Source organism: Anas platyrhynchos, chromosome 12 (genome assembly GCF_047663525.1).
Source record: "Anas platyrhynchos isolate ZD024472 breed Pekin duck chromosome 12, IASCAAS_PekinDuck_T2T, whole genome shotgun sequence".
NCBI lineage: Eukaryota > Metazoa > Chordata > Aves > Anseriformes > Anatidae > Anas > Anas platyrhynchos.
Window position 1 is genome coordinate 2,535,370 of NC_092598.1, and position 27,189 is coordinate 2,562,558.

General features: G+C 50.4%; 1 protein-coding gene and 1 non-coding gene across 3 annotated transcripts; both read left to right on the plus strand.

Annotated features, from left to right (window-relative positions):
• The first annotated feature begins 561 nt into the window (after positions 1 to 561).
• Positions 562 to 634, plus strand: TRNAM-CAU (transfer RNA methionine (anticodon CAU)). Its single transcript has one exon. It is a non-coding gene; the product is annotated as a tRNA-Met (tRNA).
• A 353-nt stretch (positions 635 to 987) lies between these two features.
• Positions 988 to 25,770, plus strand: FBXO31 (F-box protein 31). Of its 2 annotated transcripts, XM_027465656.3 has the most exons (10): positions 988 to 1,400; positions 7,913 to 7,984; positions 9,738 to 9,824; positions 13,698 to 13,774; positions 15,100 to 15,267; positions 15,972 to 16,046; positions 17,289 to 17,398; positions 18,157 to 18,310; positions 18,876 to 19,243; positions 20,415 to 25,770. In XM_027465656.3, exons 1-10 carry the CDS (start codon positions 1,025 to 1,027, stop codon positions 20,635 to 20,637), a joined length of 1,710 nt encoding a protein of 569 aa, XP_027321457.3. In that variant the 5' UTR covers positions 988 to 1,024; the 3' UTR covers positions 20,638 to 25,770. The 2 variants fall into 2 exon arrangements, with proteins under 2 accessions (XP_027321457.3, XP_071899969.1); XM_072043868.1 differs by lacking the exon at positions 9,738 to 9,824 and having other exon boundaries at positions 989 to 1,400.
• Positions 25,771 to 27,189: the final 1,419 nt, after the last annotated feature.

A 27,189-nucleotide genomic window follows, 5' to 3' on the forward strand; every position in this document is an offset into this window, starting at 1 on the left:
CTCCTCCTGGCAGTCGCTCACTCCAATCAGCCTCCCAGCAGTGACTCCTGCGGGTGAGGCTTGGAGGTTTTCGGTGTTGGTTAAATGTCTGCTTTCCCGTCTTTGTCCAATTTCTGTATTTGCAGGCGGATCGCTGTGGTGACCGCAGCTGAGGCAGCCGTCAGGGGCCTCTCCTGCCGAGCACTTCAGCGAGCACAGAGTCATTTCACCACAGAAATCCCAGGTGAACAGCCACTCTTCAGAGCAGAGAGGCGAATGAGGTTGGCGTTAATTTTTGCAATTACGTGAGAACACCTTAATTTCCTTGCAAGCGTGGCGCTCACAGCGCATCCCCAGAGAGCCCCAAACACTTCAGGAACACAACATCAAGGCCACGTCGAAACACTGTGAAAATAAACCCCCAAACAAGGTTTATCTCGTGGAACAGCACGAGAAAACATTTACAAGAAGGGCCCGGCCTTCCCGTCAGAGGGGCTGGCAGCGAGGGCAGCGCCTCAGAGCGGCGGGACGGGGCGGGCGGTGCCGCCATAAGGGCGGCGGGCGGGGACGGCTCATCGAGGAGCCTCGTTAGCGCAGTAGGTAGCGCGTCAGTCTCATAATCTGAAGGTCGTGAGTTCGATCCTCACACGGGGCAAGAGGGAATCCTCCTTTTCTACCCCAATTTGAGGAAATAGACCCTAAAATAATGCGTTTTGATTTATTTTCGCGACATTTTATTTCTTAATATTTTTAACTTTTAATATTTTTATTATTAACATTGTTATAATTTATATTTTTAACCCGTTTCCCGCTCCCCCCCCCGCCAGAGGGCGGCCGACTCCCCCCCCTCCTCTCCCCTCCCCGCCCCACACCTCCCTGAGGCGATAACGGCCGCCGCGCGCCCGTTACCGCCGGGGGGGGCGTGGCCACACCCCGCGAGCCCCTCTCCGATTGGCGGATCCGCGCCGAGTGGGCGTTGCCCTTTGTCCGCCCCGCCCCTTCCGGCGCTTCCGCCCCGGGGCTCAGTGCGGCGGCGGCGGCCGCCATGGCGGTGTGCGCCCGGCTGTGCGGCGTCGGCCCGGCGCGGGGCTGCCGCCGGCGGGGGGCGGCGAGGGAGCAACGGCGGGGAGGGGACGGCGACAGCGAGCCCGACACCGACACGGAGCCCGAGGTGGACTCCGGGGTAGCGGTGGCTGCGGAGGACGATGAGGAGACGGAGCGCATCGAGGGCTCCAGGCCTTCGGCGGGCCCCGCTGAGGCGGGCCGGGCCCCGCTGTCGCTGCTGGAGCTGCCCCCGGAGCTGCTGGTGCAGATTTTCGGTTCGCTGCCCGGTACCGACTTGCCCAGCCTGGCTCGGGTCTGCACCACTTTCCGCCGCATCCTCCGCACCGACACCATCTGGCGGCGGCGCTGCCGTGAAGGTACCGCCCTGGGGAGGGGGCTACGGGGGGCTGGGGGGGCTCTGATTTGGGGGGTAGGGGGTGGGGGGAGCATGGTTTAAGGGGATTGAGGGGGGATAGAGGGATGTGGGGGGGGTGGGGAATACGGTTTGGGGGCTTTATGGGGGGTAAGGGGGGCTGGGGGAGCCTGGTTTGAGGGTGGGGATTTGGGGAGGAATGGGGGGTATGGGGAGGTGGTTGGGGGGTTGTGGGGTGAGGATGGGGGTGTGGGGGCCCTCAGGGGGTGTGAGGATACGGATTGGGGTTTGGGTTTTGGGGTGCAGCCCCCGAGGAGCAGGAGGCTCCCGAGAATGTTGGGGGGGTGAACCCCAGGGGTGCATGGGGTGTGAGAGGCAGGGCAGCAAAATGGGGGGGCCCTGGGATGGCAGTGGATAGATCCAGGCCCTGGGAGATGTTGCCTTCACCACTACACAAATCCTGCAGATGGGGGAATTTCGGGTTAAAGGGATAGGGAAGGAGCAGTCTCTGCAGTCGGGCTGCACTGGGAAGAAGGGAGGCACCGGGCATGCAGCCGGGAGTCTGAGGAGTGGGGGCTGCGTAAAGGGGGTGCGAGGAGCCCCCTGTGTCTGCAGGAGGCGGGCAGGCTGGGTAGGGCTGCTTGTCCTGCCCTGGCTCGGGATGTGCTGTGCTGGCATCCCAGGGGCTCCTGGTCCGCATGTGCATTTCCTGGGGAGCATCTTTGAAGGGCGCTGTGCTGCATTAACACAGAAATTAGGGGATGTGTTGTGTCTTGGTGTGTCCTGCTACCGTTAGGCTACTCTCTACTCCTCACCTTTACCTCCTGTCAGCATGACTCTGTCCCATTCTTTAATCCAGCAGCTGTTAATCCCACCTCCAGGTCCTGTCCTGCTGCGCTCATCCATCTCTCTTCGTAGCCTGGTCCTGCCAGGTGCATCTGCTGCCAGCTCCTGGAGTCACACACATTTCCTTGTCATTTCCTTTCTGTTTTTAACACCAGGAAGGGCATGAGGATGAAGAATGTAGGTATGGCAGAATGGCTGGCTGCTGTAGGCAGTGGGATGTGCTCAAGTGCGTTAAACCTTGCAGGGAGGATTTCTTGCTTTATCAGCACTATCCAGGAACCCTTGGGCAGTACAAAGGCTCTGCCTAGAAAATGTGCACCAAAGCGTTCTTTATTTCTTTGCTCAGCTTGGGATGATCCCAATAACTTAGCATTTTGTGGAGGCAGGCTAATAAAACAGCATCATTCTTCCTTTGTACTCCTCTGCTAATGCAGGTTTGTGCACTTGATGAAGGCTTTGCAAAACTTCACCAGTTCTCAGTGCTTTGCACAGTCCTGCACATGTGTAAGTAATTACCATCGTGGCAGTACTGTATCTTCGAATGTGTGCATTTGTAAGTATAAAATTGATCACCATTTCAGGGACCTATTTCATAGTTAATTTTGGTGCTTGTGTTTCAGTGGTACTGCTGCATACACTCAGCTAATTTGTGTTCAAGTGTGTGCAACTACCTGGGGAGTTCAGTTACCTGGGAACAGATATGGACTTATTATAAAAATGTAAAATATTATATAAATACCCCTTTAAAATCTAGAAATCCTGACCTGTATTTCCGTATAGCAGTACAGCACTGATTATGTGATAGTCAAACACCAGATGTAATTAATTACCTTTTATAATCTCTTTCAAAACCAAGGCACTTCCTACCTAAGGACAGTTCTTAATCACATCCCTGTTTCTCTCTGAGTTTAGCATGATGTGTCTAGTTGTGAAGCTGCAGATCCTAGAAACAGAGCGAGAGCACGAGTGCCAACCACCTCGTACCCTTGTCTCGGGCAGGAGCAATGCTGGGTGCGAGGGAAGGCCTGGCTATTGCCCAAATCTGCTGGGGCACTCAATCCACTGAGAGTTGGTGTCCTCCTCTTGCGCTGCCCTGCGCTGTCTCAGTTTTAGAATACTCCTGCAAACGTGTTGTGGCTGCTGCAAACACCCAGAGGGCTCGTCTGGAAAGGGAAGGAGTGGCTTGTGCTGCTGATTGTAAACCAAGAGAGCGCTGAGACTAACCAGGAGCAGTTGTGTAACACTGGCGTGGCTGTGTTCGGACTGTTGTCCTTTTATCATTGCAACTGCTTGGGGTAAACAATGTCTCTGAATTGCTTCTTTGGCAGGAAGAGAATTGCAGTGGCTTTCATGCGTCCTATAAATAGGAGGCTGCTGATCTCTGCAGTGGGAGCAGAGTTAAAGCACGCTTCACCCGTGCTCGTGGCCTGACCTACCTTGATTAACATCTGAGAGTTGATTTTAATCGGTAACCACACCTGGAAACAGCCCAGCTGTTCACAGTAACCAGATCCAGAACTTGCCTGAAAAGGCTTTGGATTGTCCAAAGCATCTCCATTAACTTCTGAACCTGCTGACAAGTGTCAGCCAAAGGTGTTAGAGACGCTAGCCTTCAGCAAGCCTTATAGACAGAGGTTCCTGGGCAGGAGAACGAGAAATCTGGTTTGTATCCTCAAAGAGGGGGTTGCTGGATGGAGTTTAGCTCTTACAAGACTCCGGAGAATCCATGCAGGAGTGTAGCATGCAACTGCTCCCACAAGAGGAACTCTTTCTTGTGGCCTTAGTAAATAAGAAAGTGGCTTTTATGAGTCACGAGGCTTTAAACTCCCTTCGTGTGAGGTTAACGCATTGCGTGGTGTTTCCTTGGTGAACCGTGGTAGGCTTTTCTTCCTCTTTTAACATGTTCTTTGTCAAGGAGCTGTCTAAAAGCCAGAGGTTTGCCATTTCTCACTGCCATGGCAGTGCACAGCAGTGATCCTAAAAAGGGTCTCAGGTCTGTTGCTAAGATGTAGATCTGAAGCTCCCTGTCTCTTTCCTTCACAGTTTCCACAGATGCTGTTGTTTATTGCAGATCATGACTCCTTTTGGTCAGCTCCTTGTTTGCAGTTGCAGTGTGTCAGTGGTAACTACAAGCCTTCCCATGGGGGAGGTGTTTGGGAAAGCATCCTGTGTATTTTAATCCGATAGTTCAGCCTTTGGAAACAAGAAGCCGGTTCCAAATTTGTCCCCCCGGTATTTCAGGGATGCCGTCCTGAGAATCTCCTGTTTTCATGGTGGCTAAAATAATCCTGTAAGTTTCTGTGCCTTCTGTAAGCGTGCATTTATCCGGGGCTAATTAGAGTACTTGATTAGTCAGGGCACAGTTGAAACGTAGCAGTCCTAAGTGTGTCAAGCCCTTGCAGACATCCTCATTTCCTCTGAGTTACAGATGTCCACGTGCAGTGCTCGGGGCAGCTTTCTGGCATTGCCATGCTGAGAACGACACAAAGAAAAAGCAGTGGTTTGATCTTTGGTGTGAGTGCAGGCTTTCTTCCCTACACTGGTTGACAGTGTTTGTTTTTTTATATAAAAAAGAACATGTTTTTGGCATCCAGGGAGAGAGAACTACTTGTCCAACAGCTGCTCTCAGAAAAACTGTGTATTTATTTATTTTTTTTAAGATAGTGAAAACACTGCCTATGTCCAGAAGATTGTATCAGCTCATTACACGTGGGGGCTACCTTCCCACGTCCTTTAAATTCCAGCACACGTGGCTGTGGAAGCAGCACCCTGTCACCACGTTTGGCAGGTCTTCCAGGAGCTCGTTGCAAACCTCGTAAAGCAGACTTTGCAGCTGGGCAAGCAAGGACTTTAAAACCAATTTCCAGCCCCGTTTTTGAAGCAGGATTAAGCAGGCAGTTTCTAACCGTATAAAATTTTTGTGTGAATTTCTGTGGCTGTTAACTCCTTAAAATACTCAGCTGCAGCACCGAGGTGTTTCTTTAACAGAAATTCCTCTTCAGTGCAGTTAAGCCTTAGGAAGCACGAGTCCTTTGTGGCTTTCTGGGAAAACGCTTTCTTCTTTATAAAGAAAACCTCACCAGTTCTATTTTTCTGTAACTCTTGAAGCTCTACCTACCGGTAATTCTACGTCCCTCTTGTCCTCTGGATTAAAAAGAAAGGGCCAGCTTTCTTGCTGAAGACCTTCAGAATTTTGTAGGCGCTGGGAGCCAAGAGATTTATTTTTCTCATCAAGCAGCTATCATGATGTTAACAGCTCATGAGTCAGAAGCACTGAGCTGCTGCACTTACCCAGAGTTAAGCCATCAGTCTGGGGTTTCGGCTGCTTGCAGTCGGGTTTGCTGAGCAAAACAGTAAGGCCTAGTTATTGCAAAAGGAGATGAGTGAATTTTTCAAGTGAGATTGTTTTCTATTAACACCTTTTTTTATAAGCCTTGGGTTTAATGTCAAATAGTGTGGAACAATATCGATGTTTGTCTTTTTTTCCTTGAAGGGAGCTTGAACAGAACACAGAATCGTTCCAGGAAGGATTTCAGCTGCAGAACTTAGCAAATGCACCTTTATTGGGGTTCTTGCTTTCAGGAGATTTCCCTGCAGGTTGTCAAGGGCATGAGGCTGGGGCAGAGCTCTCCCCTCAGCCCCGTTCCCACCGCAGCCAGTTGTTTCGAGGTGCCTGCTGGAAGTCAGTCTGTCCTCGAGCTGCGCTGGGACTGCAGCTGAAGTGATTTACAGATCTAATCGGGAAAATGCTGCGAGGAGTCAGGACCTTCTAGAGGAAAGCAGAATGTCACTGTGCTGGTATTGCTGTCGGCAACGTGGAGAAGTGCCATTTGGGCAGGATCCTCTGCGTGTCTCCTCCCTTTCTGATGCAGTATAAATACCTTCAGTGACGCTGACTTGAAGCGAGCTGCAAGGCCTGCTGCAGAAGGCACGCATCTCGCAGGTGAACATTTGTTTACATGGAAATTGCTGGCTGTTTACAAACAGCAGGCTATAACCCTGCTGCTGCTGTCACCTTAGAAGATCTCCGGCTTTCTGATCAGCTGAGGAAACATACTGTTCCCTCCATCCCTTTGATGTAATTCCCAGACACATGCCCGCTTGTGTCCGGAGGCAGGCTGGCGGCTGAGAGCCTCGCAAAGCCCTGCAGGAAGGGCAGACAGGGGATGACTGCAGGCTGGGTCTAAATTTCCAGCCTCCAGCAGATCTCTGCTTCCCCAGATCTGCAGAAGGGCCGTGCAGGGTCAGCTGGCAGTGGCCCAGCACTAAATAGCTTGTTTGTGCTGGGCTGGATGTGCTTTCCTGCAGGCTCGGCTGTCTGCTTGCTGCCTAATTGTGCCTCCTCAGCCCACCTTGGGTTTGGTGCACGTAGAGCTTCCTCTGTGGCAGTCAGCAGGACTTTTTGCAGTGGACTTGTGCATCTTTTAATAAAGGGCAGTGCTTTTGTGCCTTCTGCCTGCTCTTTTATCGAGCTTGCTGCTTCCCCAAAGCAATGTCACGCAGGACGCGCGTTCCCCGGAGGCAGGCTGACAGCGAGCTTCGTGGGTGCTTTATCATCGTGTCCCACGAGCGGGGTATTTATAGACTGAATGAGGCTGAATTCATTCAGGGAAACTTCTGCTGTGCTCATCTGTGAAGATGAAGTCCCAGTTTGCAGCAGGTTAGCGGTGTTTGGCAGCCCTGCTGGGTGGTTGTTGATTCAGGGCAGCTCAGCTGAGGATAAGCTCTGTGTTTAATGGTTTGATGAGGGTCTCACAGCCCTGCTTTCATATCAAATGTCTGACAGGTGTTTGGTATTGCTGGGGGAAGCTGCTGTTTGATCTGGGGGATGGATGTCTTTGATGTCAAGGAGGATAGCTTGCTGTACGGAGAGCTAATGGGGTTGCTGCAGCAGCCTGCTTTTTGTTGCTGATGATTTTTTGGGATCTCCCTCCTCTCATTTCCTCCCTCTGGTCTTCTAACGATTTCTTGCACTGAGTGCTTGCTTTTTTTTTTTCTTTCCTTAGAGTTTCTTAGAAGTTCAGTGACTTCCTGAAAACAAAATGAGATGATCTCATTTTCTGCTTCAAAGCTGCCTTTAAGGTCTCTGGATTGCTTTGTTTTGAGGGCGTTCTGTAAGCAATCAAAGCCGTTGGAGCGTACAACAGACCCATCTCAATCTGATCAGCTTTCCAGTGTAACCATATTTGTACACGCTGATGCCTGTTTTATGTCTCCGTTTCGTTCTTTTTAAAGTCTGTGACCTTTTCCTTAGGATCCTAATAAGCTGTTTTCTCTGTTGGGTTCCTCGGTGGAAGTAAATAATTACTACACACGACCATGATTTGATCTAAATGAGCAGACATTCCAAGCTATAACGAGTACGTCTTCCACATTTCACACCCTTCCCAGACTAGGTGTAAGCTGCTGTAATTTTGTGGTGTTTGTGTGTTCCTTATGGTGTGTTTGTGGCGAGCATTGCTTGCAAAACGCATTAGGCTCCCGATCCCAAACTGCAATGAAATTACATCCAGCTTTCCATTTTCTCTCCAGAAGAGCAACGAGATCCTGGCCTCAGGTTGCAGCTTTCAAGAATGTACTAATAAGATCCTGTTTTTGCTCAAAGAGTGGATGTGGAGGTCCTGGGTAGCAAACATTTTGTGCCTGAGCTATGTTACCTGTGTCTTGCAGAATACGGCGTCTGTGAGAACCTGCGGAAGCTGGAGATCACCGGGGTGTCCTGCCGAGATGTGTATGCCAAACGTAAGTGGTAGAGCTGGTGCAGATCCGCGTGTCCTTGCTTAGTACTAACTCTGAAACCACAGACATGTTGGATATTTAGTAAACTGACAGAATAAGCTAGTCAGAATTACCTTCTAATGGCAAGGGCGTCTGTAAAGTTAACATCTTTGGGATTTTATCTAATACAAAGAAATGGGATATCTACATGTATGTCCCCCACTCCTTTGGTAGGAAAAGGCATGGAATTTAAGTTTCCTATAGAGCATAATGAAGGTTTCTCAGTCTTTCCAGTTTGTTTTATCCTTTTCAGATGTTGCTAAGGATTAACTGATACTTTTCATAGTTGCAGGCTGCCCATGCCCTAAAGTACCAAAGTCTTGATCTCAGTGGAAGGATGCCATTATGCTAACGGAGGGAAAGAGCAGTCAGTAAAGGGGTTGAGCGTGACTTTGGGCTGCTCCTGAAGGAAGTGTCTGTGTTTTAGGGATGGCTGTGAGTGGGACCCCAGCTCCTTAGGCCTTCTACAAGATAAATACACAGTCCTACAGTGGGGAGCAGGGTCATCAGAGAGGAGAAACTGTCTCCCCATCCCCAAATCTGGTCCTTTGCAGTCAGAAGCTGAGCTGATGGCTCTGAGAGCTCCTGTGTCAGCACTGTTGGGCTGTGTTACCTTGGTTGCACCACCACGAATTTTGTAAGGATCTGTGGTCCTTGGGATAAAAAGAGAGATTTAACCTGTGGCACTTGAACTGTGGCTTCTGGCTGTTGAGATCAGGTCCTGTTTTATGTAGCAAAAGCAGTAACTGTCCCAGGTTGCATCATGAGAAGTCTCTGTGGGCTTTTCAGAGCCAAAATCCACTTCCACATGTGCTTTATTTGCTGAGCCTTGAAGCAGTGATGACTTCAAGCATTGATCTTCATGCTGGGAAGGAAGAACTTCTAGGTTTTAATCCCATCTTTGTTAGACTTGCTGAGCGTCCACAGGCAAAATTACTTCATCGCCTGCTGCCTTTCTTTCCCTGTCTGTGCACGTGAAAGGGAGCTGCCTGATTTGTCTGCAAAGAGCTGCACTTGACACGAGGACCACCTCTGTGATAGATTTCATTGCATTTCTGAAGAAGAACCGTGCCCTTATCTGTTCAGCAATCCTAACTAGCTTGGCTGCTAGCTAGGAATGGCCAAGCACTACTCAGGGTGCTTGGCAGCTCCTTCTGGCTTTTGGGGATGCACCGTCTTGGCTCTCCTTCTCAGACTCAACATTTTACCTTGTTGCAAACAATTAGTGGTTTCAGAACAGCTTCCTGCTGGTGTGACCCCATTTTCTCTGCTGTCCTGTAAACCTCTCTAATTGCAGAAGAGTTAATTTGGGGCTACTGGCAGAACTCACACAAGCTTTTCTGCCCACTGAGCGTGCTTCCACAGGAAATAGTGGGAAGTGAGGGACTGAGCTTAAGTGTTAGAGAGCATGATTAATGCAACACCTAGGCTATCATCTATGTAGCTACCTGTCCTGAGATGAGACCGGGGGCCCTGATTTCACTTTTACTTCCCTGGATGCCAGTTGTTAATGTTGTCTGAGGGAACCTTGAACATGCTAAACTGTGTATAAGTAATTCTATCTGTCTGGGCTTGAGGCTGGGGCTGATGGAGACAAATTGGTGCACCACAGCTGGAAGTAAAGCCAAAAGGGAGTTGGCCCAGCCTGCTCACAAGGTTACGTGCTGGTTACGGTGGAGCTGAGTTCTCTGGTACTTACCCTGCTGTGTCTGTTCAGGTATAAACCCACGGGTGAAGTCGGGGCGTTTTATGAAAATCCTTCCCGACTACGAGCACATGGAGTACAGAGATGTTTACACCTGCCGTACGTACCTCCTGCTGGTTGATGCTTCCTGCACTAAGCACACACGAGATGCTGCATGGAGTGTGACTTTTTGCTTTTTAAGCAGATTATTTTGGGGTGGATCTTGGGGCTGTACGGAGGGCGTTGTTAGTCAGTTCTTTCTGCTGCTCATGAGTGGAGTGGTCCAACCCTTTGGAATGAGGAGGGTACACAGTGAGGTCTTCTTTTGAAATGCTTCAGGTTAAAAAATTGTCCTGGCCAGGCCCAGAAAGAAGGGTCAGGGTAGAACACTCAGTCAAGGAGCACTCGCTCTGCTCTTTGTGCATTGCCCCTTTCTTAGAAAGCATTCAAATACACTGGTCAGGACTTCTGAAAGCAAGCCTAAATAAACTCTGGACTGGCAAAAAGCCTCGTCTCGATCCAGATGAGCTGCATTCAGGCCCACAGCCCGTCCTATACTAATTCCTTCCCTGCACAGTGAATCCTTTCAGCCACCACCCCCTCTCTAGGAAACACTTGGTATTTCGGAGATTGTGATCTGCATTCTTGATCTCAGTCAAGAAACTACTGTGGGTCAACTGTTCTTTGCCTCCTGATTCCGTGTTTAGGACAGATTACCCAACCTTTCAGTCTGATGCTCAGTCCTCTGCAGGAGTTGGAGGGAGCAGTGATCAGATTAAATCCCTGGAGGAGGCCTGGAGTGCTTGGTGTTTGGAGGGGGTGTTCAGCTGTCCCCTGTTCCGCAGGGGGAGGGTAATTAATAAGTTCTGCAAACTCAGGTTACTAATTCACTGCTGCTTGGGAATGGAGTTTTTCCACACATGCTAACAAGCCGAGTGGATGCTGCTGTTTAGACTTGCCTGTGCCAAAGACAGCTGAGCATGGGCCACACAGATGATCTCCAGCAGCCCACGATGATGGTGTTTTTCCTGCGAGTCACAGCAGATGAGCAGCAGCAGTGCTCAGCAGGAATTTGTAGTTCTGGCAGTCCTGCCCGTCAGCACCAGCCGTGTTCAGGAGCTGGGGGGGGTGGAGAGGCTCCTCCAAAGCTGCCCGTTGGGATTTGGGCTTCCTTTGTAGGTTGCTACCCAGATAATTGCTCTGAGAGTGCAGTTTGTGGTGGCCCTGAAATGGCATTTTGTGCTGTTCCCTCAGCTGTGAATTCTTCAGCTGCAGCCCCAAGCTTCTGAAGTCTGACCCTCTTTCCTTTAGGGGCTTGATGTATTACTTGGGGAACAGCCAGTGCGTTTTACGATGTGGTTGCCTGTTTCCCTCTTTCCCCACCTGTGTGTTAAGTCTGCTGCCAGGATTTGGCGTGTGAGTGCTCCCCAGTTCGTGTTCGTGCAGCGTTAGGTCAGCTCAGATCACTTTCCTCGGGGTTTTCAATGAGGGCTGACACTTTGCTCCTTCCACTAGCAGGGCAGTTATTGCTGGCTGGGGGGCTGTAACTGCTTGTCTTGGTATCTTGCTGCATCCCGGGAGCCTGAGTTGCAGTAGGTCAGGTCTTCTCCAGTCAAAGCAAGCCACCTCTGCTTTAAAAGCTGCAGAATTCATTGAAAACCCCTGTTTTTTAATTTTATTTTATTACCCTCAAACCTGGAGACAGGTAATGTAATAAGATCTAATTAAAACAGTAGCATATGAAAGCATCTACTGTGCTCCTGTTTTAATAACCTGTTCCGGGGCTGTAACCTGTCTGTTCATCCCGCTGGTGTTTGTGGTGTGCCAGCTCTGTGCTGCTTGCTTGGACCTGCTCTGCATCTGCTCAGTGTCACTTCCTTGCCCTGTGGCTGACTCTGGTGGCCAGCACAGGCGTCAGACCCTTCCTAAGCAGCCTCTTGCGGCTGGGAGCTTGGGCATTCACTGCTTTTGTTCCTAAGCCCTTCTTCCCCAGCTGGATTCAAGCTGCTTTTTCATCTGGAGAGCTTGCAGGGCTGTGCAGCAATGTGGATAACGCCCAGGCTGGGTGGGGGTTGCACTGAAGCTTCCCGTGGATGTATTTTTGTTCCGTTTGGCAGGACGTGGGCTCAGAAATTTGGATAGGCGAGAGGCTCCTTCAGGACTGAGAAGAATTGGAAGTGCACATAGCAGAGGAAAGCCTTGGAGAAAGACCCAAGCACTGTTTTCTTTCGAGGAGTGGGGAGGGAAGCAGCTGTCAGATCCATCCATCTCCTGCCACCGAGTGCCAGAGCTGGAGCTCGACGGGTTGTCCCTGCTGTGGATAGAGCTGGAACCCAGAGGCACTACAGCAGGAAAAAAAACAGCCAGAAAAATGGAGTCAGGCTTTTGCTTTTTCATTTGTTCAGGCCTTTAGCTAAGTGCCAGCCCAGTAACTTCTTTCCTCTGGAGGCTGCGCAGCTCTTCCAGCCTCCTCCACAGCCCCAGGCTTGCAGGTGATGGGGCAGCTGGTGAGTTGGGCTGTGCGTGAAGCAGCCACGGTTCCAGACCGGCTCCTGGAGCCGTCTGTTTGCTCAGAGGGAACAAAAACAGGGCTCACCTTGCCAGACAAACACTTCCCTGCTCCTGCAGAGCCTGCTGGCTGCAGCTCCCAGGGGGCTTCAGGCAGGAGCTGGGGGAGAATGAGGGAAATACTCCCTGCTTTGGATAGCTTAGCATCGAGTTTTCTGCCCTAAAAATTAAAAAAAAAAAGCTGGGTTTTATCAGCTCCATGGACAGGGTGGAGCAAGCAGATTGCGGCGGGTGGAATGGCTTTTACACATACCAGTTATTAATGTGTAACTGCTGCAGCGAGACCAGGAGATGGGGAATGTGGTTCGCCTGCTCGCCTCCGTGCTGTTTGTGCTGCAGTTGGCTTGCTGAGTGAAACCAGGCCATCGGTCCTAAATTGTTTACTGCACTGGAAAAAGTTTCCTGCGGGCCAGTTGGCAGCAGCTCCGGACAGCCCTCCCTGCTGTCCTAGACCTCGGTGGAAGTTCTCTGCTTCGGTGCAATAAAAACATCCCCACGGTTCTTGCTGTCCTGGGTAGTTAAAGGAACAAGGCTGCACTGAATCTCAGCTCTTCCTGTAAAGTGATGTGAAACAAAACCCACTGCTCAGCCTGTTCTGTAGGTTAAAAGCGGTTGTTGTGGCTTTCTGAGTTGGCCATGAGCAGCATTGTAAGGCCGGTGTGGTGTCTCCTTGCTGTGTTCTTAGAAATAATGTGCACCCTGCTGTCCCCACACAAAATGCCAGGCTGTGCATCATCCTTGTATGGAGGCTGCTGGTCGTTATATGGACAGAATTCATGGCTGTGGTTGTTAGGCATGGAGGCAAGCAGCATCTCCAGGCTTTTGTTAGGGCAGTTCTGTAACTGGCTATAGATCCTGTTCACTGAAAACTTTCACATTTGACCTTCATTTTTGGCTGCTTTTAAGGACACAACACTATAGACAGGTTTGTCTCTGCAAGGAGGGGAAATTCTTTCAAAATACTTGAATTTCCCCATCCCTTGCTGCCTTTGTGTCCTTATTTTCTGTTGTTTTGCAGTCTGAGACATCGAGTACGTTTTTGGTAGCTGGAGGTGGCAGATACTTTTTGTTCTTAGCTCTGGGTATGGCATGTGATTTGCATCAACAGAACTGTGTTGCAAAAGCTTTCTGGTTGTTCCTGCTGAGGTATCTGGTTGTGTCAAGTCCTGGAAACGAAATCCTGCCCCTGCAGCGGGGCAGAGTTTCAGAGAACCTGAAATCCGTGTGAACTTGTGGGAGGCCTCAGCTGAGAAGCTCCTCGCTGCGGCTGGGTGTAACCAGCTTTCACTTCCTTCGTCAGGGCTGCTGGGGGGTATTTGGGCAGCGTTGTGTGCGGTTTGTGGTAGCCTGCCTTTTTCTTTCTTTTCCCCAAATCCCGATTTCCTTAGCTCGATGTGCTCACTTCAGTGTCTCGCTGTTCCCTAGTGCTGCACCGGTACCGCCACATCTTGGGGTTATGGCAGCCGGACATCGGGCCCTATGGGGGACTGCTGAACGTGGTGGTGAGTACCTCGGTCTGGGGCTTGGGAGTAGAGGACTGGGAGCCTTTTGTGTGCCACTCTCTAGTCCTGTTTGCCATCTGCGTGGTAGCAAGAAACCTGAACAGCCACCACTCAAGCTCATGACGTGTTCCCAGAGGTTGCATCTCGGATCCTTTGATCATCACCACCTTTATGCATTCAGTCCTTTTGTTTTTCAGCTGCACTCAGACAGCCACAGGAACAAACAAAAACAGGAGGAATGTTTCAGGGCAAGGCTTCATTTGGTCTAATGCTGATATTCCAGAGGCTGGCATGGGAAGCCATTCCTTCTGCTTTGACTACAGCAGAGACTTGAGCCCATCACTTTCACCTACAGCTGAGCATCGTGCAAAGGGTTTTGCACTTGTGTTCCTGTGGTTTTCCATTTTTTTAACCAGCAGTGCCTAAGCCTAATGCATCAGATGCAGCAATACTGGTGCAAGACCTGTGGAGCCTGCCACTTCTGGTGCTGCTGGGGAGAGCAGTTAATGAACAACATTTCTCTCTGTATTGTTGAGAGCTGGGCAAGAAGCTTGCCTGAAGCCCTTATACTTTGCACCAGGGCTCAGTAGGTGACAGGTTGAACCGTAACATAACAAGGCCAGTGCAGCTGTGGGGTTTTGCAAGGGTCAGTTCTGTGAGCTGGTGTAAGAGTGGCCAAGTGCACCAATGCTTACATGATTTTGTGACCTTATAAAGGCAAGCGTGCCTCTGTGGCAGTGCTCTGCTTTTGTCTCACGTCTTGCTCTTTAGAAAACATCTTTTTCTCTGAAACTGTAGGGCTGGAGGGGAAGGATTCTGTTAGGCATGCAGGAAGAGGGCTGGCACTTGTACCTCTCAGCAGAGGGGATTGTTGCTTCCTGCGCTGTCTGTGAGTAACGGAGCCAAATAATTCCTCGTCCAAAAGGCACAGATAATCATGAGAAGCAGAACTCCATGTGAGTATCTGCCAGCATGAGCTCTCAAACCAATTAGAGCTTGACTTGCTGTGTGGTCTCTTCAGTGCAGTCTCCCTCTCCGGATCCTGCGCTCCAAGCATCCGTCACAAAGTCCTTTGCGGTAATAAAAGCCTGATCATTTTCCGGTGGTGCAGAAAGCCTCGTAAAGAAACCCTCTCCCTCTTCACCGAGGGTGTGCTGCGAGTGCATATGGTCTGGTTTAATTGCTGGAAAGCAGTTTGGAAATGCAGCAAGCTGTTCTGCAGCTCCTGCCCTGATTGAAGAATAGACCCCGGACTTGTTTGCTGCAAATGTCACAGAACGTGGGCAATGCTGACGTGGTGTGACTTGTTTTATGTCCCTCTGCAGGTAGATGGCCTGTTCATCATCGGGTGGATGTACTTGCCACCTCATGACCCTCATGTGGATGATCCGATGAGATTCAAACCTCTCTTCAGGATTCATCTCATGGAGAGGAAATGCGCGACCGTTGAGTGTATGTATGGTCACAAGGGGCCTCACAATGGTCATATCCAGGTGAGCTTTTCTAGCATTTTACACCTCATGTGTCCTAGGGGCAACGTGTGTGCACACACCTTGGATCTAGAAGTAGATTCAATAGAAAATACATGTTTTTAAAAGGATGTGGCCTTCACCACCTTGTTTTCTGTGTGGGTTCCAGCTTTATCCTCATGGTGTCTTCCAAGTTGTATGGGCTGTTCCCTGTTCTGAGTTTGTTCACTGTCCATTAAGGCTGTTGTGCTTTCTGCTGTAAGACTGGAGCTGGGTGGGGGCATTGATAAATGTTCTTGCTGAGATAAAGGATACACAAAGAGGCTTTGTGTAGCTGCTGAACGTGCCCAAGCAGGGATGCAGACCTGGTTGGTTTTGCAGCACTAAGATGAGACTGTGGGAAGGCGACTTGGCATCATCCGTTCAGTACAGTGAATGCTTTGAAAAGCTTCCTGAGGGGTTGTTTCCTCTTCCTTAAAATAGAAAGCTTAAATAGAGAAGCAACTTGAAACTAAGGAATTTCATTAGAATGCGCTGGGGTTTTATTGCTTTTATTTCTCTATCCTGTAGCTGATGCACTCGATATCACTTAATGGTATCTCTCCTGTGCCAGAGTCAGTAACACCTGTTTTGTAAAGCATGTGCTCTAAGCAGTCTTAGCTACATCATCTCTAGGCATCTCTAATCAGGTCTGTAACCTTCTAAATTCTCCTCCATGCTAACTACAGATTGTAAAGAAGGATGAGTTCTCCACAAAATGCAACCAGACAGATCACCATCGGATGTCAGGGGGAAGGCAAGAGGTAAGAGTGCTTTGCTAAGAGTCTGGCTTAAGGCTGCTTGTATGCCTCCTCTGTGAAGATAAAGCACTGCTGCCTTATCTGAGCTCTTAGCTAATATTGGGATCTGAGAGATGGTCCTCAGGGTTCCAATTTCTGTTTATCTGAACACATTGGAAAACCCAGGCTCGTAGCCTGAGGCTGATTTACTCTGAGCTTTTTTGTTTGAGTAGAATTGTTTGTAACTTGAATCAAAACTTAAATCTGCCACATTTAAAGAATTGCAGGGTCTTGGGGAGCCCCTTCTGTTTGTGCTAAGGGGCAGTTTAAGGTCACAGTCTGTGAGATCAGTTCATCGTTACACCTGCAGAATGCCCGGATGGAGACACTTGCCTTACCTCAGTGCATGGCAGGGTGTCAGGATGGAAACTGTCAGCTAATAAAATCTTCCAGGTAGCAGAATTTTCTGCCAGGAGCCCAGCTAGCTAAACATGACACGTCAGTTCCTCCGAAGATGTGCTGTGCGGTGTCTGCCTTCTAGCAGGAAGCAGCTGGGTGGAAGGTTTAGTTCAGTGTTTGCTGGTTCTGTAGCAGATGAGAAATGCGTTAATACTTCCAAAGCGCTGCGTTAAGTATGTGTGGCATTATGGTAATTGGAGGATCTGGCTTTAGAAGATAAAGCAGGTTCGGGGTATCACTCGGCAGGCTGCTATCTTAGCGTAAGCTGTTATCGTGCTAACTCATGTTAGGGTATTAACTTGTCAGAGCTGGTGCGGAGGTACTTTGGGAGACTTTTTCAAAGGACCCTTTGGATTTAGATGCATTGTTATTATATCAGCAGGATTTAACCTCCTAAATCTTCAGTGCCTTTCAAAAGCTGCCCCTTTTATATTCAATGTGCCAGGACAGAGCATGGGAGTGGGCTTCTGGGCACACAAACGGGTTTCTGCAAGGTAGGTCAGGACACAAACAGTAGATCAGCTGCTTCGCAGTAACAGACGATGCTTATGCTTTTATTCTGAGGAGACACATTGGCTCTACCTGAGATTTATTTGAAGGGAAGCATATCTTTATTGTGTAGGGCCTTGCAGGTGTAGGGCAGTTACCCTAATGGCTGTGTTGAGCATTTTGTTCCCAAATCCGGGCACAATCTGCTGTCAGAGCACGTGCTCTCTCTGTGGCTCACCTCATGAGTTGTGCTGCTGCGGTGAGGTCACGCTGGGGTACTGCCCCTCTTTCAAATCCAACACCTCTGTCTTCCTGCAGGAATTCCGGACGTGGCTACGGGAAGAATGGGGTCGGACTCTGGAAGACATCTTCCACGAACACATGCAGGAGCTCATCTTGATGAAGTTCATCTACACCAGCCAATATGAGTAAGGGCACCAGCTTTTTTTAGGGATTAAGGCTGCTGCGACTGCGAGACCACACTAGATCACTTCTTCTGAAAATGGGGTGCTTGCAGTGACGTTTAACAGCCAAAGGAACATCCCTGTGTAGTTTCTGTGTCTGCAGGCTCTGTGCAGAGATACAGTGAAGCACAGTCCCCTATTTTTGGAGAGACGAGATGTAATGAAAATAATAATAATAAAGGTCTGAGTTCTTTAAAGTAGCTATGTGCAGTAAGATAGTTTTGAGCCATCTAACAGTGCTTAATTTGAAGACAGCGAAAATATCTGTGATCCCAAGGGGCTTTTTGCTTATTTTCCATGTTAGTAAACAGTATGCTTGGTAGTGCACTAGACAGAAATTGCACAGTCCCTGAGAACTTGTTTTATCTTTAACCGTCACGCCAAACTTCTAATAGCAGCCACCTCACTGCAGCACATATTTAAATATGCTTCACTCCGAGCTTTTCCAGAAATGCCAGGGAGTGGGGAGGTTTGCCGTGACCTTGCTGCAGAAGCATCCTGGTGTGCTAACAAGCGCTGGTAGAGGGAAGTGGAGGGTTGGTGTGTTTGCATACATCTGAGTGAAATCTGTGAAGCTCGTTGGCAGTGCTGAAAACACAGATCCCACCTCTGACTCAGTGACGACCCAAAGCTGCCTAGAGGAGCAGACTGCAAACACATTCTTCGTTTCCAGGGGTGCTCCTTTAACCTCCCTGACCTTTTCTTTTTTTCTTTTTCCACAGCAACTGCTTGACGTACCGACGCATCTACCTCCCTCCTAGCAGCCCTGATGACCTTATAAAGCCGGGTCTCTTCAAGGGGACGTATGGGAGCCATGGGCTGGAGATTGTCATGTTGAGCTTTCACGGAAGGAAAGCCAAGGGGACTAAAATCACTGTGAGTACATTTTCCTTTTGCTCAGCTGCTGACTAAAAGGTTGTTTTATTGATGCCAGGATCCACAGGAGAGAGGTCTCTGGAAGGTAATCAGGTGTTGCCACCCCAAAACCTGTTCCTCATGGGGGTTGGTGGCACCAGTGAATCTGAACATGTGCAGCATAGCAAGAATGAACTCTGCAAAGTTTTTCATGCTGCTACCTGGCTCTCTCTCCCTTTTCTGACCCTACCAGCTGCTTTCTGAGAGCAGCTGGTAGCAGGTCGCTGGAGATCACTTGTGCATCTGAGGAGCAGGTACCAAATGTTAGATGCTCTTCACTGAAGCCAGCCAGGCTAGTGAGCTCCTTCCTCTCTATAGAGGGGATTTGTGGCAAAATGCAGATGCTGCTTTGACTTTTTCATCCTTGCAAGTACAGCCAGACTTGTAGCATGTGATGTAAAATTCTGTTTCTGGGAGATGCAGACAGTTCAGGGAACAGTGAACGAAGCCTGATGCCTTTTGTTGCCGATGTGGCGGTTGTGGAATAGGGTAAGGCTGCAACCATCCTGCTGCTCCCTTTCTCCAGGGAGATCCCAACATCCCAGCTGGGCAGCAGACCGTGGAGATCGACCTGGCGCACCCTCTGCGGCTCCCTGACATTGAGAACCTCCGCGATTTCAGCGAGCTCTCCCGCATCGTCCTTGAGGTCCAGGAGCAGGTGCGGCGCGAGGAGCAGGAGGAGGAGCAGCGGCAGGAGGGAGAGGACCGCTCCCAGCAGGCTGCCTCCCAGCCCGCTGCTCAGCCCCAGGGAGGAGGAGAAGGTGCTGAGGGAGAAGAGACTGCAGCTGGGGCTGAGGGGGCAGCCCAGGACAAGGCGCCAGCTTCCCAGCCTTTTGTGCTGCCCATGGGAGTCATATCAAGGAACGAAGACTATCCCCGGACCTGCCGAGTTTGGTAATACATATAAAATAGCCTACTTGTGCCAGTTACTTTTTGAAATGGAAAGAGCGACCTTTGAGGCACGTGCTGTATTTGTTTGTGCTTTACCTGCACGCAGATCTCCCAGCCTGTCATGCTCAGGCTTTCCTCCTCTGCTGTCTTATCTCCTATGCTCTTGTTTGATCCTTTCTTATCGTGCTCTCATCTCCAGTCCCACTTCCTTGTCAGATCGTTATCCTGTTAACTTCTCAAAATAGCTCCTCTCCCGTATTTTGCCTTTTTTGTTTTCCTCCAAGAGCCGCCTGGCTCATATGTTTGGAGATCTGTTGGAGCTGCTTCCTGTTCCTGCGTGTCATTTGTGTTCCTTGGCTGTGGGAACACGGTGCTCTCTCCCACCCCTCCCTGGCGTCTGCTGCCGGCTCTGGAAGGTGCTGAGCACCGCAAGCAGTTGGTGCAAGTACTCAGAGAGCCTCGAGGAGTGAGACCTGGAGTCAAGGAAGCAGCACACTAAATGAAGTGTGGAAAAAGAGCCCGAAAGCTGAGGCTCAGGCAGGTGACCTTCAGCCAAACATCTGTGCTGGTGGAAAAGCCTACCAAGAGCTGGTTAATCCCAGCAGGCCCCTGCTGTCACAACCAAGCTGTGTTTGAATAAAACCCAGCTCCACCTGCTGCTTGCTTGGAGGTTAGACTGACCTTTACTCCTCGCCAGCTCCTGGTAGATTTTTCTTTTTTTAGATTTTCTTTCTCTCCCTTCCCCTGGGTTTGTCACAAGGCTTGCCTCTCTGGTCACCCTCTCCACCTGCATTTCCTTTTCTGTGAGGATTCTCTGGGCCTAGGTTGAATTTTGAGTCCCAGAAGTAAATCTCAGCTGGAATACTGGGCTGAACTACAGAAAAAATAATTCTTGGGGTGCAGGTGCTGATCGGAAGGCAAAAGCCTCAAGAAGGCACAGATGAATGTACATAGCAATGCAGGGTTTTCTTTTCTTTGTATGGTTCTGCAGTGTTTTTTGTGCTGTGTGATAGAAATGGGTGATTTTATAAACTCCTTGCTCTGTAGCACCTGTCAGCACGTTTGGCAATGGCTTCATCTTAGTTTTTATTAATTTGTTTATTACTATTTTTATTAATTCTTAGGTATTCATGGCTGTTGTCAACTCTTTCTTGCTGTTCTTCTCTCCCTGCAGCTTTTATGGGACGGGGCTTATTGCTGGCCACGGCTTCACCAGCCCCGAGCGAACCCCGGGTGTTTTTGTTCTCTTCGACGACGATCGCTTTGGATTCATCTGGCTGGAGCTGAAGTCCTTCAGTCTCTACAGCCGGATCAAGGTCTCCTTTCAGAACGCCGAAGCGCCTTCCCGGGAGGCTTTTGATGAAATGCTGAGGAATATTCAGTCGCTGGCTACTTGACGGGTGATGTGTGATGGACAGGGCTAGGGATTGCAAAGGCTGCTGCACTCCCCAGCCAAGATGGGATGGGGATTCCTTGTTCTCGGTACCTCTGAAAAAAAAAAAAAGCATGCACTTTTAATAAAGCCTTTTTACCCCAAATGTACACATCCCTGTTAAAATATCCGTGACTGCCCTTTCCTCCCTGTCACCCCACACTGCTCCCCAGCAGTCCTTGGTACCCAGTCTGTAACGTAGCTTTGTATAGCTGAAGGGATCCTGCAGAGGAGGACATTGAGCTTTGTTACTGCAAAAAGAATGTGCTGCAACAAAAATAACTCACGGTCAGGGGTGGATCAGAGAACATCTAATCGACTGGATGGACACAAACCCTCTGCTGTGACCATTAGCAGTCTCCCATGAACGAACCTTCCTTCAGGGAGGGGACTTTTTGAAGCCTTTGCTGTGCTCCTGGCCAATCTGTCCTGCTGGGAGAGCTGCTTTACCCTCGTGACAACCTGCCTGGTCCCCTGCTGCAGGCTGGCTGGCTGCCTAACGAGCGATTGCATCGGTGGTGACAAAGCACATCCTCCTCTCCGGGAACCTTTCTCTAGGTGCAGCGTCATCAGCAGGGGCTGCTTTAGTGTACCTGCATCCGTGGCTGAGTTATCAGAGTGGGTAGTTTCCTTCTGAGAAATTCCCCCAGCGTGGCAGCGAGGAGGTTGGCAGTGCACGTGGCGTTGCCCTGGCTTTTCTGGAGCTTGGTGGCCGTGCTGTCCCTGCAGCTGGGGGTCTCCCTGAGCACAGAGGAGAGGATTCTTGTTTCTAGGAGGTACACAACTGGAAATGAGTGTAAGCTGCAGGAGCTGATGCACTCAGAACTGGTTTTGTACCTGAAAAGCTCATCTTAGATCTTGTAAAATGGGGCTGAAAACCTAAAGGAGGAAAAAAAATAAAGTGAAGTGAGCCCGAATGCAGCCTTTTTGACTCCTGCCTGCAGTGGGTAGCAGCAAGTGCCAATGTCACTGGTGCTGATGTGCCCCCAGCTAGGTGTCATTCTCGTGTCAGGTTGCCTTGCACAGTCTGAAGGAAAGATGAGGAATTTGTACATCGCTGTGGCTTGTTCTGGTGCTTCTTATGGTCGGTGCTGACAGGTTGGTGCTGCTGCTCCGCTCACAAGACCCTTCTGTTCCCTTGCTAGTTGTGCTCGTTTCATCCCCGATGATTGCTCCTTGCACAGAAAGCTCCTGGGCTTAATTTCTTTCCACGATGCCCGCGTTCTCCGTGGCAGATCTGAGCTGTGCTGGGAGGTGTGAGCTGCTGCTGAGGGAGCCACGTTCCCCACAGACCAGCCTTTGCAGCAGCGTGCTGTAGGAAAATCCTGGCTAGTGCTAACCTGCAAGCTGTGAGTTGTGCTTTAAACCATCTCAGTGCGTTCTGTTGTTAATCCTGTGCAGGAAGAGGTGACGGGGTCCTTGTGGGAGAGCAGCTTGGAAGGAAGGTCGTGGGTGCAAGTGGGAGGAAGAAATCCTTTGGAGTTCTTCTCTGGCTGTGGGGGTGAACTACACGTCTCTTCCTAATACCAGCTGCATCAGTTTGTCTAACAAAACCCCGTCTTTACATCTTCTGCAGGTTTGGGTTTATAAATGTGTCTGTACACGCCTTGTGGTGAGGATTTGGGCCCCCTCTTACGGAGAAGCTTCGGCCGCTGCCTGGCTCCGTGGGCTGCGAGCAGCTCTTTATTCGCGCTCTCACAAGGGCTTTTTGCCATTTCTGGCTCTCGAGTGTTCCTTCAAGCTGTGTGAGAGCCGAGTCTCCAGCAGGGGTTTTGAGCAGAAGGTCACGTCAGTCACAGGATTAATTCCTGTCTCTTTGGATACGGTTTCACAAGCCTCTGAGAATCTGAAGGTGATTTCGGGCGCTTTTTTCTTTGCTTCCTGCTGCCTCATCAGCAGCAGAAATCCTGCCTCTGTGTTCCAGGTGAGCAGCTGAAGTGCTATTGCCCTTCTGGTGAACAAGCTCTGAGGAATTGGTTCTGTGCAGCCTGCTGGAGGTGTTCCTGGTGGTGTCAGCAGAGGGAAGAGTTGGCTTGGATCTCAGCCCAGCCCCATGTGGGGCCAGGAGAGCTGCAGGAGGGAGAGGCAGGGTGGCGGTTCTGAGCCTTGGCACACGGGTAGAGGTGAGCTGAAGCTGAAATGGGGCACCTGAGCCCCTTGCTCTGGCTGATGAGCTGTGTAAGGGAGAAAAGCCCGTGCTTAATGCCGCAGACACAAGTTTCCAGCTTCGTTATGCAAATCAGGGATACCTGAAGACATTAGGAGCCTGTTTAGCACCCGGGTGGCTGATTTATCTTGGAGCTCGGTGCCAGGCTGGTGCAGCCAGTGAGAAAGCTGTTTTGGGCTCTCCTAAGAGAGCCTTAGGTGATGAGAGAGGTCCTTTGGGCAGCCGTTTTAATCCCTTGTCCTAAAACCATCTCTGCTCCCATTGCTATTTTATCTATGGTCCTGATTTGTGGGTTCCTCCTTCCTTCAACATCCCCGCTCACCTGAAAAACATAAAGATGAAAATGAAATTTTACATGACTGTCTTAATAATCAAGGTTTTGGCTTTCTCAGCTTAAAAACCCAGCCTGTCCTGATGCGCTACAGGCGCTTGGCCGGAGCCCTGAGTCCCAGCCTTGTAAGTCCAGCCGTTTTTGTTGCTCTCCTCCCTGAACTTACTGTGTTGGGTTTGCTGAGCGTGCAGAGTGTAGGTGTGATTCCCCGCCGTGCCATCAAAAGCTTCGTGAAGTCGCAGCTCACCTTTCCTATCTATCAGGAGCCTGCTGAGGGTGCGAGCCCTCAGGCAGCAGATGGCAGGAGTGCTTTGCTCAGGTCTGTGCAGGGGGAGGACCTGTCGGGCTGCTCTCTGCACGTCTTGTGCCTCTGCTCTGCTTCCAGCTCGTCACTCCTGGACCTGTTTGCTGGCAGAGGTCAGGATCTGCCTTCTGGAGGCCAGACCTGCTTGTCTGCCCCGGGGAGGAGGCTTTGCAGAGGCAGGGAGTGCTGCGGGAGCCGCTCAGACGTCAGCTCTGCCTTTGTAGGAGCACCTTTGTGGTGCGCCGCCTGGCCTCAAAATGTCAGTGTGCCAGCCCTGATTAGAGGCAGAGCTGCTAGTACACGCTGGCTTTATTCTGTCTAGAGCAAAGGCAGATGAAAAGAGCAAATTTGGTATGAATGCTTCTCCGTTCCCTTCCCTTCCCCTCTTCTACTCCTCAAAGCCTTGCAGGCTTTTGTGGGGGGTATTTCAGGAGCCGGATTTTCTCCGCTTTGAGCGAGGAAAGCTGGCAGGATGGTGAATCTGGAGAGACTGGCATAAATATTGTGTGCTCCTGCGCCTCCGATGGGTCCTTTGGATCTGTTTGTGTCAGAAAAGCAGAATGAGGCCACGGGGAGTCCTGACTTCAGCTCTGGGAGAGGGGAATGAGCAGGAGGAGCAAAATTTTGGCACCTGCAGGTGAATTGTTAAAATGGGCAGGATTAGCAGTGTGCCCAGGTTCGTGGTGGATGCTGCCAGCCGAGCAATTCTGCAATTCTAGCAGCAATTTCTGCTGCTGCTGTGCCCTTCTGTAGAAAAACTTGGAGACAATTGTCTTTATATCTTGATTCCAGATGCTGGGGAAGGTGGGACTCACCTTGTCGGGGTTAAGAAACCTCTTGGTGGAAGGATTTGGGAAGAAAAGCCTTTCCAATTAGGTTGCAGAGCAGCCTTGCCCAAATAACCACAGCAGGACCTAGGGCTTAATTCTAATTTAGGAGCATTAAGCAAGTGGCTGACGTGCTCGAGCTGCGCGTGCTCTGTTGCCAAAACACGGGGGTTTGGCCAGCTGGGAAACAGAAGCATCAAAGATCCACCCAGTTTGTTTGTGCTGGGGCTGATTTCAGAGCTATAAATACGCCGTGATCGAGCGCTGTGGTTGCAGGAGACCTATTTCAGTCTGCACGGGCTCGCCAGGTGTTTGTTTGGATGGAGGAGGATGGACAGAATTACTTCAGCTTTGGCTACCAGCCTCCACGGCAGCCACTGAGATGGCAATGAAGTAGGAAACTTGTGCTGGGGAGAAAGCAAATCCATGTGGAAGCTTGCTAGGAGGTGTAAAATATAGGAGAGAAAAAAAAAAAGCAGGCAGCTCAGTGTTTGCTTTCAGAGAAGGACGGCTTTTTATTGCTTTTTATTAATTAAAAATGAGTGGGACTTCATGGGAGTGTTGGGTGTTGTGTGGAAATGGGTGGTATAACCTCGGTTTGCTAATTTAGGGGGTGATGATGTATGGACTGTCTTGTGGCTGGGTGCTCGGGTGGCCAGCAAGCTGCTGCTGCGTTCAGCTGCCCGAGGATGCCCTGCTGGGACACGGACGTGGTCAAGGTGCGTGGTCAGGCTGTGCAGGGGGAGATAAGCCACCACCACGTGAGTGCCACCGACCTTTTCTGTGCTGAATTAAAATGTAGGACTCCGGTTTTCGCTTGGATTGCAGCCTTTTTGATTTTTCAAGGAGAAGAGCACTCGGATCAGCTGCGTTCGTTAGCTCAATTAAAGCAAGCTGCACTTTTTTTTCGTGGACTAATGCTGCTCCTTCCTCTGAGCAGGCGTGCCCTGGTGGTGTGTATTTGCACTCAGCGCTTCAACGTGACACCAAGGGACTAATCTGGGCACCTCCAGCAGGCTCAGCGTGCAAACAAGTCTCTCCAAAGTGGCTGTTATTTATTAAAAAGGAGGAGGAAAGAGCAGAGCCCTGCCTCGCACAGAGGGCGGTGCAGGGGGAGAAGGTGAGCTTTTCTTTCCCAAATGCCATTTGACATCCAACACCTCCGCTTTCGTGCCACAGCCCTCTGTGTGGAACACGATAAGAGGAGTTTAAATAGCTCGCCTGCCCTGCTTGTTCCCCCAGCAGAGGGCTGGGGCTCTGCCTGCCCTTTTTTTTTGTTGTTTGTGGGTGTGAGAGGAACGGGGCTGTACGAAAGCCAGACGGGACTTTGCAACGCTGGGCCTGCTTCATCCCAGCTATCAGAAAGCTGAGCAAACCGTGTGTGTTACTTTTACACCTAACCATTATAACCCCAGGAGCCTTTTCCAGTTTCAAATAATAATAATAAAAAAAAAGGTTTTGTGAACTCATTTGTGTGCTTCTTTTTTTTTTTTTGTTATTCCAAATAAAGGTTTCGGCTGAGTTGCGCCTCCCTGATGTGCAGCACCCTGTCTTCTGTCTCCTGATGAGTTAATTTCTCCCTTTTTCTTTTATTTGGTGAGCAGCTAACCTGACCTCCAGCACACGGAGGGCACAAACTTCAGCTGCAGAATCCCACCTCCTTCCTAGTCCTTTTTCTCTTTTTACCCCTACACCAACCACACACAGCTCCTCTCCTGGGGTCCACGTGGTGCCCAGCTCTCCCTCCTTTTCCAAAACAGTGATTATGCTGAAAAAGCGGAATTTGGACTTGCTGGGGAGTTGTTCACCCTCACGCTGTGGGTCTTGTGTCTGGAGGAGCCCCCAGGTCCGTGCATGTGGCCCCAGTGCTGCTGGCAGCGTTTTTCGGAAGCTGGGAGTTGTGCTTCCAGCCTTGCAGCTTGCCTCTGCCAGTAAGTTTCTTGGCAGAATTATTGAGAGCAAGTTTTGGAAACGGAGCACCAAACTCTCAGCTCTTGAAGTTCACACGTGGGCTTTTCATGTGGAACTGGCTCTGCCCTCGCGATGCCACTGCTTAAATCCAGGCAGGAGGGCTGGGCTGCGGCTCCTTGAGTGCCGTCAGCTGTGCCTGTGACCTCTTCCCTTTCATTTTTTGGACCCCATCCTTTACATCAAGCGTTCAAAACGCGACCCCGCAGCCTTTCAAGCCTCAGCAGAGGAAAACAGTAAAACATTTCTAATAAACATGCCCTAACTCCCACCAGATGTTGGCCTTTGAGGAGCACAAGCGTAGATCCTGAAGTGGCAGCGTTTGAACATTCCAAGGCAGGTTTGGACATTTGGTGCTGAGCAGGGTGAAGCTGAGCACCTCAGCTGGCAAGGGGCAGTGCCCCCAGCTGGAAATAGGCTGAGGGAGGGCAAATTTTCCCCTCCCTGGGAGGGCGATGGATGTGACAGCCACGTCCCACGCTGGCGTGGGCGCTGTGTTTGCAGCTCGTCTTTCTCCTCCTCCTCCTGGGGCTGCCTCTGCTGTTCACGGTGATTTGTTTTTCCTACTTGGCTCATTTCTAAAAACAAAGCTTTATTGTTGGAGACCCCAGAAAGGTGGCTCTCCCTCCTTCACACTGACAAATGCATGGCCAAAAATCACTTTCCTGCGTGAGCCCTGCTGCTGGAGACCTTACACCGGGGCCAGAAGGGCACGTGGAGGGGATGCGAGGGCAGCAGCAGGCTTCAAAGCTCCTCTTCCACGCGATGCTGCTGCCCTGCTGCCAGCTGCCTGCCTCTTTTTGTGTGTGTTGGCTGCGGGGAGGTGCACGCTGCAGCACCTGCCCTGCGAGCAGAGAGAAATTTGACCCAGGTGCCCTGCAGGCTCACCTGGAGCACCGGTGTGAGCCCAAATCTTCAGC